This window comes from Pholis gunnellus (genome assembly GCF_910591455.1).
Source record: "Pholis gunnellus genome assembly, chromosome: 4".
NCBI classification, from domain to species: Eukaryota; Metazoa; Chordata; class Actinopteri; order Perciformes; family Pholidae; genus Pholis; species Pholis gunnellus.
In genome coordinates this window covers 15,578,570-15,592,419 of record NC_136530.1, presented here as the reverse complement: position 1 = coordinate 15,592,419, position 13,850 = coordinate 15,578,570, and the positions used below count along the sequence as shown (strand labels likewise).

Here is a 13,850-nt window from a genome sequence, read left to right as displayed (position 1 = left end):
AGCGGCAGGTTTGGATGTTGATATGTGTGTTTATTTGATAGGAGGTGGTCTGAGGCCAACTCCTGCAGACCACCAAGACATCAAGACAAAAACAGTGGGGAGATTCTGATGTGAGTGCACACCACAAAATTACAAGCATTTGATATGAAGCATTTATCAGTGAAATCGTGCATCATTCAGGAACGTTTTCAGTGAAAGTCAATAAAGTATAAAATGGTTCTGTAGTGTCAACACTGGTGTAACTTTATCTTTTCATTATTATCAACAAATCCCATGAAGAGACCAAAAAAAAACAATAAAAAGGTCCAGTGGGCAGCATTTATGGGATGTTTTAATGTGTTTAATCACCTGAAGTTAAGAATTGTTGTGTTGTCGTTAGCTTAGAAGGATCCCTTCATATCTACATAGGGAGCACATTGTCTTCACAAAGTCTGCCATGTTGAAATATTATACATAAACCTATGCTGTACATACTATTCATACATTAATACAATTGTGGATACAGCTAACAATTACTTCATATTGATTAATTTACTGATTCTTTTCTCGATTAAGCGTTAGTTTGGTCTATAAAATGTTAGAAAATAGGCGATAGAATTTAAATTAAAAGCTGTAGAAAATGCAAAACTATTAAAAACAAATAGTGAAGTGTTTCTGAAACAAATCTGGGGCAAATGGTTACATCATTTTTTATGTTTGAGGGTTTTTAACACAACTACTCTGGTTGCATTTATTGTAATGTAAGAACATATGCAACAGTATAGGCCTGGTAATTATGCCATCGCGTTATTGTACAATATACGGACATGACCTCAATAATTCTTGCTGACCTTGATATTGCCAATTCTGTTTACATGCATATTTATTTACATAAGTCACAAACATCTAGGCCAACATGATACCAGAATAAACGGCAGGGTTTTCCCTACCATTATAGGACTTGGGCATTGCGCAGAAATTGCACATTTTTGTGAAGAGAGTCTGAGAGTCCATTCTTCTTATTGTTTTAGTTTATTTGTTATATATAATTAGAATATTTCACATTTTTTCACATTCCAATCACATTTCTCGTTTTGGTCTTTTTATTGGATTTAATGATGATAATAATAATAATTAAAAAAAGTTAAAATACTATAAACTAATTTCATGTCAAGCTTTGCACTGGAAGAAAGTAGAAGAAACGTTTGTAGGTGAGGAGTGGGTTGTTAACTTGCAGAGTGAAGTCAAGAAAACTCATTGACGGTTTAAAAGAAAATAAATTTCATCGTAAAACATGATTTGGTGAAGACCTTGTTTGCCATTACATAGAAAGGTCATAATGCACGTTATCAGGCCGGTTTATCAGATACATAACCTGACACAGACACACTTGCCGAAACTCTCCTACGCACACACACACACAAACTCAGAGCACCTGATGAGCTGCGGTTGTGAAGAAGGAAGCGAAAACTCAGTCCATCTGCTTTGACAGGAAGTCAACATAAGCCACATACAGGCATGCTGACGTCAATCAGAGCCACAGGAACACCTCCCCACACCACACACACACACACACACACTACTCTCAGTGATGCATATGCCAGGATAAACACTCATTTCGAATCATACACCTTACCAATCCAAAATTTCGAAATGTCACAAAGCCAAGTTAAAATACCATTACACACTGAAAAACTCTCTTACACACGTCAGTGTTTTAAAAGATGCTCACACTCACCACACAGACACGCACACACACCCACACACACACACACACACACACACACACACACACACACACAGTATAAACATAAACTACTAAGTAACAAGTTGCTTCCTTTTTAACAACATTAACTCATACATGTCAGCCATTATACCAAGGAGCAAACCCGAATTTGGTCAGTAAAGTTCGTGTCGGTGTGATTCTTTGATGAATTCAGCAAAGGACACTTGTTGACCGAGGCTTGATTTTCACTATAGTTCTTCTTTGATGTCACAATCTGACCCAAGTTGTTTCATGTAAAACAAGTTGGTTATTTGATGGTTAACTACGCTCACTCTTCTCAGTTTCATTGTTGCTCAACTCAGTCTCTCTTTACACAGCAACACATGTCACTGTTTTCAATGTTCTGCCGAGAGTGTGGGAACATCTGCCTACATATGTGAGGTTAAAGGTTGGTTACTTCATCGTTTTATTAAAAGAAGTAACTTTATTTTTCATCAATGCCTCCCTGAATCTCCAGCGTAGTCGAAAAACGTTAAGCTTGTATGCTCCTGCAAACCACGGAATACTTTGAATGACACACTTTTGTCAACCAAAAATACGTTTCATAACCGGCCTCATCTCGTGCTCGCCGAAACGCACAAAACATGGTAGACGTTTGATTGTTTAGGCAACAAAACTACTTGTTTCAGAAAAAATATCATGGTTAATGTTAAAATAATACAGAGACAATGTACTGTAACAAAAGACATGTAACAACAGAAGTAATTAACAACTGCCTTAAAGTCAACGTTAACGTTAGTTTTTTAGGGACACATTCAGCCCTCCCGTGGGTGAAAGTCTTGTGTTTGTTTAATTTTATGCCTTATTCAAAACACAATTGTTTTCCTGCAGTAAAAAACTAAACAAAAACATATTTGTTGGGACACACCAATCCTTTGAATGGACAGCAGAGAAGTGGATTATGAAGCAAGAGGGATTTCAGATATTTCTTTAGACTTGCTGTATACTTTTTTGCACAGTGAAAAGTTACAATATAACTGACGTAGTTCTGACCAGTAGATTCTGGGTGTAGTGTCATTTTAAATAAAATTCACAAAAACATGTCCATTACATTTTTCATCTTCAGTCAAGTGGCGCTGCAGATTCAGGTCAGGCCAATTCTGAGGCCAACTGACTTGGTCCTGAAAATGCAGAAATGTCCTCACTACGATAGTTCAAACTGGAATTGATCCTCACAAAGATAGCAATACAAGACCTCACACACACACACACACACACACACACACACACACACACACACACACACACACACACACACACACACACACACACACACACACACACACAAACACACCAAGGATTCACAAAGGAAAAATCAAATGCATACCAAAAAGTGTGTGAAAAAACACATTTGTTCTATGTGTGTGTGTGTGTGTGTGTGTGTGTGTGTGTGTGTGTGTGTGTGTGTGTGTTTGTCTGAGTTCAATTGTGTTTGAACTCGGTTAATGAGCTTGATGACAAGATAGTCTGGACTACAATGTCAGAGCTGATGACAGATGGCGGAAAAAAGTGAAAGTCGTCACGTACACGAGTTCATGAGCAAAGGACGAGACGGAGGAGAGAGGCAGGGAGGGAAGAGGAGGTGAGAATAATGAGAACAAGGACAAATGGTGGCAGAAGAATGTTGGGAGCCAGATATAAACCAGATAAAAACGTTCTTCACGCAGCTTCACAGAAGTTAGACACGTAGCAGGATATTCCTCTGAGCTTCTTACCTGGGAGACAAACTCTGGTGATTGGAGGCTGAGTGGTTGCTGCAGGAGACCTCCTGAAAGAAGGGGGGGGGGGGGGGCGCAAAAGGAAAGAAAGATGTTACAACTTACTTACTTACTTATTCTTCTTTAAATGCTTCATCCAAATAACAAATAACACTTGTCTTACAGTGAGGTAAAAGCTTAGAAGACATCAGACATTCAGGTTAACATTTTGGTAAAATTCACTTCTAGCAAAGAGTTCGATCAGACAATCAATGTGCAGTCATTTTCTCATAGACTTCTATATAATCAATTATTTTTACAAACAGAGGAGTCGCCACCTGCTGTCTATTAGAAAAAATGCTTGTTTAGGTAGGCACATTTGTTGTTTTATAGTCCAACGTTTCAGTCATATATGTCCCCGTGCTAGCACTAACATCCTGTGCAGGATCTGTAAGTCTGGGAGTCTGCAGACTGACAATTGGAAAGCGGGTTACAATTGATACTTTGACTTTCCGAAGGGACTCACTGATCATCTGCCTGATCTTCTGTGTGACATCAGGTCTATGTGTGCATTAACATGATGCTGCTGCCTGTCTACCTGTGTGCATGTTTTAGTCTCCGCTCTTGTCTCTGTGTGGGTGTCAGAGACGAATGTAGGTCAGACAGGAATACAGCTATCTGAGTGTCTATAAATCCTTTGAAAGAGGATCCTCAGCATCTTTAGAAACAAACACACACAGACACACACACACACTCACATAAGCCTGAGGAATAAAGGAAAAGGTGCCCTACATACATAGTGCATCAGCATCTGCAGTATCACCTCCATTGGAAGGTGATGGATTTGCTAATCTTCTCTGTTTTATATCATTGTAAACTGAAGATATTTGCGTTTTCAATAACTGACGCACAAAACCAGCACACATTGATAACGATCATGATTAGTTGAGTTTAGATTAGACTCCTGGAAATGTTTGCTGCCATTTATGTATAACTCTATATATATATATATACATACACTTTGCAAACCACTGACTGAATTTTTTTAAACTCACATAATGACAATTAGATACAAACCCTGAAGTGCACTGGTTTGAGAGAAATATTTAAGAGCAAAACATGTACCTGTTCTAGTAGGTTTTCTGTTTTCTGTGTGTGTCTGTATCAAGCGTACATGTGAGACACAAATACGATGCAGTGCAGAATAAATGCAGTGGAAACAACAAATAATTTAAATGCACAATGAGGCATTCAATCTGTGTGAGTAGTTGTAGTTTGTGCCGCACCACAGCAGAAATTTCCCTGTTCTTTAGTTTCTCAACTGGTTTAAAAGGAATGATTCATCTAAAATTAGAATCCCACTTTTATTTTGGCATTTATGTAATATTAAGTTTCATTCAGTTTGTTATCAAATCCCCACTCTATAAATGTCCACTGATGGAAATCTGCATTTTGTTTGTGTGTGTGTGTGTGTGTGTGTGTGTGTGTGTGTGTGTGTGTGTGTGTGTGTGTGTGTGTGCGTAAAAGGCATGTCTTGTGTTTGTTTGTGAGACTGCCTTAGCTTCTTAGCTGTGAGCGCTGGGAACAGCTGTGGTGTCAGATGTCATACATCAGTCTATTTAAAGCTCAATACCTCCCCCCTGTGGTGACATGGTGGAACTGCAGTCTGAACATGCTGTCTAAATGAGTGATCAGCCCTCGACTTTTTGGTGACTTTAAAAGCTGTGCTGAGAGTTAATTTGATGTATTTTTATTCATATTGCAAACTGTTTATATTGTTTCAGAGCCTTTTTTTATTTTCATTCTGCACTCGGCCACAAGAGAATCTAATAAATGTATCCCAAGAGTGTCTAAGTGGGCTTCAACTTGATTTATAACACTCTTTAGAGGTCCGCAAAACATAATAAAATTTGAAGCTAATGTTTTATTCTCAAGTGTCTGCTGTGAATTTTATAGTCTGCCGGAGGATTTACCTAATGTTGTCGGAGTCAAAGCAGGTCACTGAAGTAAGCATTTGAGAAGAAAAAAAAGCCATGTAAAAAAATGTTGGTCTTAAATCAATAGCACTTACTTGCTGGAGGCACACTGGACATTGGTCAGTACAGTGAAGTTATTCCTCACACTACGAAGGCTTGCCAGAACCTAGAAAAGCAGAGGAAGAGGTTATTATTAGTATCCTTTATAACGTAGACATTATATTCAAAATATTGTTTTCTTAACAGTGTGTTTTTGGGAATTAGTGTTGATACCAGGCTCATTTTGGGTTACAGACAGTAAGATGTGTTTACCTGAGCAAAAGGCGTTACAATCAGGTCATCACCATGTCTGAAAACACACAATAGAGAGAAGTAATCAGAAGCATCCTCAAATAAAAGTACACACCAACTATCAGCTTTAATGCTGACGTGCTTTCTGCCATCTTGGTCATGGTTGTTAAAAGCAAAGAGTTAAGTAAGAACAAAAGGGAAAGACTATCATGACCCAGCCAGCCTCATTACTATAATTATCTGAAAGAGTCCAACGAGGGAGAGGAGTATGGGAGGACGTTCATGGGTCAAACCAGGAGTCTACTGTTCTGATGGGATGTAACTCTGTAAGGCACTCACAGAGTGACCTATCTTCGTAAGCTCAGACAGGGCAAAATACTGAATTACTCTTCTGTAGGTTTCAAATCATTGTCATGTTGAGTCCTGTAGTAGACTCCCCAACACCATCACTATGTATCAGATCTTCCACAGCTGGGCAGAGCTTTGACTTAAAGGTCCAGTGTGGAGCGTTTTGGGGGATCTATTAGTGGATGTAATATTCATAACTATGTTTTCAAGCAAGAATCGTGTTTTTGTTACCTTAGAACGAGCCCTTCATAGTGTTGCACCGCCATGTTTCTACAGTAGCCCATAATGGACAAACCAGACGTGACGCAGTTTAATGGTGAAAAGTATTACTTTGTATCTTGGCTTTATTCAACTAGATCAGGTATCCATTGAGGAACTAAACTGAATTTGAAGTATTTGAAGTAGAATGGACAACAAGGTATTGTATCCTAATTTATTATTTCCTTGGTATATGTATGTATATAATATATACAGTATGTAAATGTAGGTATATAGGAATGCACATCTTCCTAGAAATGTGTATATGCCACCTTCTTCTGTGCATCTTTCTTTGACTCTGGCATGTGCATACTTGTGCTTTGTGTGCATGTGTGTGTCTTTTATATTTACAGTTCAGAGGCGATGGAGGAGTTTCGTGACATGGACTTGGGTGACAGATCATAGTCGCTGTCAGAGCGGTAGAGGAAGGACTCTCGGCGCTGGTTATGACCGGGGAAGTTAGTGTGAAGGACCAGACCAGAGCTGGGGGAGGCCTGGGGGTCCAGAGGGCTGCAGCTGGCGGACGGGCCATTCTCCACATCAAAACTGAAAACAGATGAACACACACTTTAAGATGTTTATTCGTCATCGCAGATTGTTGTTGTTTTTTCAGCAATGTGACACGTAGAACAATAGGCAGAGAGAGATACATGATTTCCAGATAGGAGACGACTGGAGCTGGATTTAAGAATGCAAAGCAACCTAGAGTAGGTTTTCAGGTTGCATTAGACTCAAATATTACCTTGCTACCAAACACTCCTTTTTCCGACCTTCAGCAAATCATAAAAATAAGTCTTTCTGATAAAAAAATTATCGAGCACTCTGTGGACCTGGTTAGGTTCAAACTACCAAGCGTGATGAAATGAAAAGAGTAGTTTGTTCATGTATACACCACCAACATCCCCTTCAGAGATCAGCTGCAGTCACTCACTCTCACACATGATCATATACGGTACAAACACACATTCATGGATGGACTTGACATGACCGGGCAAGAAAGGGCAGAGTGACATGCTAGAGTGCACACTGTTCATTCACTGATGGACATTAGTTAGAGTGATGCTCCTACATTCGTGAGGAGGAGAACCTGGGGGAACGAGGACAAGGATCTCATTAGGCCATCATCAAAGAAGAGAAGAGGAGGAGGACATCACTTGAAGGACATTTTTTATGGCTGTGGCGCGTCTTCCGATCAAACGAACAACTGTGAGATGTGTTGTATGTGTGACATTTTCCACAGCGGTTTGAGTTTTTGCAGGTCTCTCTCTTTTATTACTTTGTTCTGCCTTGATGGCCACTACTTCCTCTTCTGTATAGTAAACACACACCAGCAGAGACGGTGGTGGTTACACTACAAACTTAAAGTCCCCCTCCACCCAAAAATGTGTTGCTTATTGTTGCTTCATTTTGATGTTTGACCTTCACTGAGTAGAATGATGAAAGAGGTTTCTCTGTGCTCACTTTAAATCTGAGTTGAAACAATGATTTTTGGGACAAAACTAGTAAGAAAGCCACTTGCTGTCATATTTACAACTTACACAGGTGTGATGTGAAAATGTGAAACTTCCAGCACCTGTACACTAAGATTGAACTTTCACAATATTTAGATTCTGGATTTATTCAAAGCATAGTATGTTGAAATGTCTGGAGAAGAAGAGAAATATATAATAATTGCTGTAAACTCTGAAAGACTATTTTTCCAACTAAATATCCAGTCTGTGGAAAAGTCACAAATATTGTTCTGTTCAGTGTATTTGTCTTGTATCACTGCGCCAACCCCACTCCTCTTCTGTTTAGTATAATGAACTCATTATAACCGGTGACTCTCTACATTATGCTTTCTTGAAAACCGTTTGTAGGGTATATGGGACTGGATGGGTGGGGATTTCTAATTTCTAAGGAAAAAGGGGAAAGTGAGTGAAGGGTGAAGGGAAGTCTTTCACACAAACGATGGGAATCTGGTCCAAACAAAAACAATGACGAGTACAACATCAGAGATAAAAGCTCAATCTGTAAAACGAGTCACAGACAGTTCAAACCGCTTTACAGAAGGGTGAAATGACAGGAAATAAACGAGACAGACAAGACAATAAATAAGGAAAGGGCTCAAAGTGCACAAACCAGAAAGTCTAAACTTATTAAACCAGAAGAAAACAAGTCTCAGTAGTTTTAAGATGCTTTTTGAAAACGTGCAAATCTGGATTCTACTTTGTGTGAAGCTGATACAAAGTCGAGCAGCAACAACAGCAAAAGCGCTGTCCTTCAAAAAGCCAGAAGTCCCTGTTCTGAAAAGCAGAGGATCCTCCGAGGAGAGAGAGGGCGAAACAACGCCTGACCTTCAGCCCTTGAATGTAGAAAATGAACTGATTACATTGATTAGGGATTATCCTTTTCTGAGTTTCTTAAAATATGTTAAGAAGCAAAAAGACAATAAGCAAACTGTGAATTAAAACTTTGGGGGACAAGCACAGGGTTTCTATGGACATGCTGGCAAATTATGAATGAAATGCCGTATTCATTGTAATCGCTTCATCAACCAATGGAAAGGTTGATGTGCTCACATTAATGGTATGTTTTACAAAAGGAAATGGAAAATGTAGTTAACTTAGCAATCTCAAAATTAGAGTAATGTGTGAACCAAGTAACGTGTTTGTTAAAAGCTTTGGCGTTGAGTCCTACAGGGTGGGAAAGCTATAGAATGATGCAAAAACATGACTTAAATTAAGATACAGTGAGGGGTTTCTCTTGTTATGAAGTGTCTGTACGGCAAGGCCGATATTGCGTGACACAGCAGGTCTACATTTTCGTGTGGCATGTTGAATTACGACATGGGGTCCACAGATGGATCAGTAATAGAAAACAGGAGGGAAACAGTAAAATACAGAAATCTGAGAAAAGTTGAATATGCTAAATAAGTGCACAAATACAGCCTCTCAATGACATGAGCGACACAGAAAAGGCTGTGATCCAGAAACTGGATTTCCACTCATGGTGCTCTTGCTGGCCGAGGAAGAGAAACAGCACTCCTCCTTTTTTTCTGTGAATTATGACGCGCTGCTACAATTAGTGCAAGCGTTTGCTATGCAGAATTTCCTGTTAAATGTTCTGTTTCATAACATATCATGATGCACTGAAACTAAAAAGAGGAACGAACACAAAGGATCAAAGGTAAATGAACAGTGTCTGTGTGCATGTGTTATATATGCATAGGCATGCATGCCTGCACTATCCACCACGTATTGGATGGTTGACTGCTCTGCCCTCAGGTCAATCCACTGGCTTTGTGTGTTGTGATCACGTGTGCAGAAGACTAATTCTGGAGTCAGCGCAGGCAAGGCTAGTCATCCACAACACGCACATCTAACAACTGTCTGACGTTTTTCTCTTGTCTTCTATAAAAGCTAAAGAGCATCACATTAACTTAGCAGATGGAGATGATATACTGTACCAAGAACATTCTAAAGGATAACATTTTCAAGTCTAAGTAAAAGAATAGAAGTAATATCAGCAAAATGGACTTCAAATATCAAAAGTAAAAGTATTCATTAATGCAGGAAATGGGCCCCTGTGACTGATATATTATCATTCATTGGTTATTGCTTTTGATGCATTAATGTGGCATAATTGTTCAAACCAGTAAGTCATGTAGCCGATCTATTCACCAGGTATGGATACAATGTCTGCTTTATACTACATTTGTAATTCTAAAACAGTTTGCAGATAACTACACACGGTTATCTACATTAGACACATTCAAAACTAAAACCCTGTGTGTGTTATTCGCTAAACACAGCCACTGAAATACCTACACTCAATTATCAATCCCCTGTACCCATAACCTGTAACCAATTAGATCACTTAGAAAGTAGAGGTTTAACACTATTAATAGGATTCAGGTTTGCTCTTTGGTGGAAGTATATTTAAAGTAAATGTTTAACAGGGACAGACTTACGACTCCCTTGTGTCCGTCTGGGTGACTGATGCCCAAGTCTGTGTTCTACTTTGGTCCCCATGTAGCACTGACTCAAACTCCCATCATTTCCCATGGAAAATACAGCTAAATAAGTTTAAACTATTTGATCTTGAAAATAGTTAACGAAATACGAAATAATCTAGAATGAAAAGGTCAAACTAGCTTTTCTGAACAGCATCTCTTTTTACAAATGTATTTGCTGAATGAAGAGTACTCAGTAGACCTCTGAGCTTTGATTATTTCATTACATAAACAAAACAAAAACAGGCTTATAATGACTAATGATAGGAACATTTATCTTATGGCTGTGCTTAAACCCTGGCGTACTTAACATGACAAAGGAGGGATGTCCAAGAATTTAGCCTTCAAAATACAACACAAAGACAGACCTTGTGAACAAAGACACTTTTCTATGGGGGTGTCCTGGTGGTTTAGTGGATTAGTGTATTTGTCTGGGGAACCAGTCTCACTCATACCATCACCCCATGCTTTCTCTTCAAGTCCATGTACAGAACAACATGGACATCAGCACTCGAATCTCACACGTACTCTATATCTTAACATAGACAAATGCAAAATGAATGTTCTTGCTCAGTCAATTAGAAGCACGGCATCTGTTCAAAGGGAAACAAGGACTTCTGAGTGATCAAGAGAACCAGAGGCCAAATGCTTTATTTCAATCGTGAGCTTCCTAGTAAGAAGGGAAATAATCAGTCAAACCAGCATGAAAAGGAGCAAAGCGTCACCGGGTTTCATGACGTGCGTCATTGTGTTTAAATGTTTTTACAGGATGGCACGTCATCTGTGTACCTTCCAGAGAACTACTTGGGACACCGATTCCTTGGGGATGTACATTTTCCAATCATGATCATTATGGTACTGCACAGGCTGAGACGGTTATGATTTTGGTGTTATTTTTCACTAAAGCAATCAGGAAGCCCTTCCTCTGGTCCTAAAATGATTTGCTAGGATGACACAACATTCCTTTCCCATGATCCAGCTGCATCTGTCCGACTGATGGACAGACTGACTGAGTGATGGACTTGCCCAAAGGTGTATTGACAAACAGACAAGCAGAGAATTCCTCTCATTATTTTAGGTTTATTTTAGTTTATCAACATTAGCTTCTGCAGTAGCTATGGGTTCAGTCCTCCATAAAATTTAAATTCACGAAGACTAAGACAATATCAGAAAGGAAGATGAGTGTACTCACTAATACTCGGCTTTAAGTGCATATGCAATTGATTCTCTAATACTGTTTGGTAACTTCTTCCTTTCTACGCCCCGTACACAACTGTATATGTTCCTCGCCAGATCTGGATCTTATTTTCAGGGCCTGGTGCAGTTAAAAAAGATCTCCATCTGACCAAGAACTATACTGGATTACAGTCAGTCAACATGTCAGAGATGTACTGGGAAGCTAAATCATTAAGTGCTTTAAAGACTATACTTGATTCTGCATTGCACTGTAAGCTGACCAAAAGGTTAAAGAAAAAGTTGTAAGTATCTTACTTCAAGTTAAGTCACAAGCTGAAATTGGTATGTTATTGCTGCATTCAATTAAATGAATATTAAATCCCTGATCACCAGAGATGTAAACTGTACTTGTTAAATCTAAGTTACAAAGCAGATGTTTGGGGGCACATTCTCTGACACTGACTAACATCTGTCCAGCATATAAGCTATTTTTCTCATGAAGAGTCTTCACTTAAAATGTGGTGGAACTTGGGACAGGGCAGCAGCTACTGTGAGACAAGAGTAACATAAAGCAGAGGCTAAACTGAAAGCATCCAGTAACATAAGATAGCAAAAGTGAGTAAGAGGATTTGTGACAAATAATACACGTTTTATTTCTGGGAAATGACTCCACTTCCCAGTTCTTAGACAATGGTGCAGCAGTTTCAGGTCACTTCAGGCCAGTAGGCTTACCTTCAGTCTCATTTACTGGTAAAGAGGGAGAACTCAGTATCCTGTGTGCTGATTCATGTGGCTGTAGAACTATGTTACGCCCTGTTTGATTCAGTATTATTAAGATGAGTTATGGGCCATGCAACTAACAATTAAGCAATTCACTTGACTCTGATGCTGATTATTTTCTTGCTTCAACGATCAATCGTTTTGTTTTTTAAATCCCCTGTATGATGTCCAGCAGCCCAAAGTGATATCGTCAAATATAATGCTTTGTCGGATCAATATTGAAAATTCAAAAGATATTGAGATTACTACAGGGCTGTACCGAATAGTTCGACACTTCATTCATAATGTCAACTTTACAATTACTATCATTATTAACAACTTACAGAATTATTGCATGCTCAGTCCTCGTCTCTATAACCGTCTCAGTCCTCAGTCCAAAAGTTAGAATTTATGGAAAATTAAGATATAAATCGATGTAATAATTTTCTAAATATTATCTTATAAAATATTCTGCTTTAATCTGTATTTGTCGGCGTATAACCTTTAAAAAAAATGTTCACTGTGGTCAAAAAACACCAAGGGAGGCACGCACCCTTATGAACGGGGCGGTCTAGCAGCAATTTAACAGCACCATATTAGAGCAGCTGCAGATTCAAATTCTCTGTTGGTTTATACAAGCGACATGTTCCACATTCTCAATTGTTTTCATATTGCCATTAGATGCATTTTTATTATAAAATAACTAAACTTTAAAAGATGCTTTAAAGACGCCACAGAAGAAATATTGGATTGTAATTTTCTCTCAGCAATCTTTACGAAGCTGAAAATAATTCTTATGAAACTTGACAAAACAAAATAAAAGCAGTTTACCACTGAAAAACAAATCAGATCATGTCAGAAAAAAGTATAATAGATTCAAAGTACTTCCCAATAATGGTCGCAACATCACAGATTGGTCGGGTTGGTGATTTGCAGGTCAAGATACATCTACATGTGTATTTAAAACTTTAAAGAGAAGTCTGTTACATATGCACACATTGACTTATATTCATTTAAATGCTTCAATGTAAGCAAGAGGTCATGTTTCAAACAAATACAGGCAAATATTGAATGAGACATGATGTCTTTCAGCCTGCAAATCAAAAACTGTGTTTCCTGGGATTTCTTTCTTTTACTGGAACTGTCCTCGATCATAAATACCTCTCACTGCTCACCTGGGTCAAATACAAAACAGGAAACTACAACTCCACAGTGTGTTAAGAAGAAACAGACACTTCATTCGTAAATGCTCGTAAAGAGGGAGCCACAGAGTGCCACAGACAGTTTTCTTATACTTGGAATTAATCTCCTGCTTCCTGTGTGTAATGGTGAGGAGAAACCAGTCACCATTTGTCTGTTGGGTTGTGCAAACAGAGGTGCCATGGCAACACCTCCTGTTTGTCCTTAGCAGAGGTTTAACTATTATTTCTTCAATGGGAGTTTGTTCTCTTATTACATGATTACTAATGCTAATATTGTGGCTTGAAAAAATGAAAAAATTAAATCTGTTCCACTACATCATTAGTAGGACTTCTGGTCGTAATGTATCAGAGACAAAAAAGACCTTTCTGAGTCAACAGCTGGCT

The 13,850-nt window shown here is 38.7% G+C and overlaps 1 protein-coding gene across 1 annotated transcript in view; it reads right to left on the bottom strand.

The window, feature by feature from the left end:
* The window catches only part of pde4ba (phosphodiesterase 4B, cAMP-specific a), a 64,631-nt gene that overhangs the window by 44,419 nt on the left and 6,362 nt on the right, over nucleotides 1–13,850 (bottom strand). Inside the window, exons 2-5 of the mRNA XM_079158642.1 lie at nucleotides 6,687–6,881; nucleotides 5,751–5,787; nucleotides 5,534–5,604; nucleotides 3,481–3,533 (exon numbers count right to left, since the gene is read on the bottom strand). Coding sequence (XP_079014768.1) covers nucleotides 3,481–3,533; nucleotides 5,534–5,604; nucleotides 5,751–5,787; nucleotides 6,687–6,881 — 356 coding nt within the window. The remainder of the gene's footprint in view (nucleotides 1–3,480; nucleotides 3,534–5,533; nucleotides 5,605–5,750; nucleotides 5,788–6,686; nucleotides 6,882–13,850) is intronic.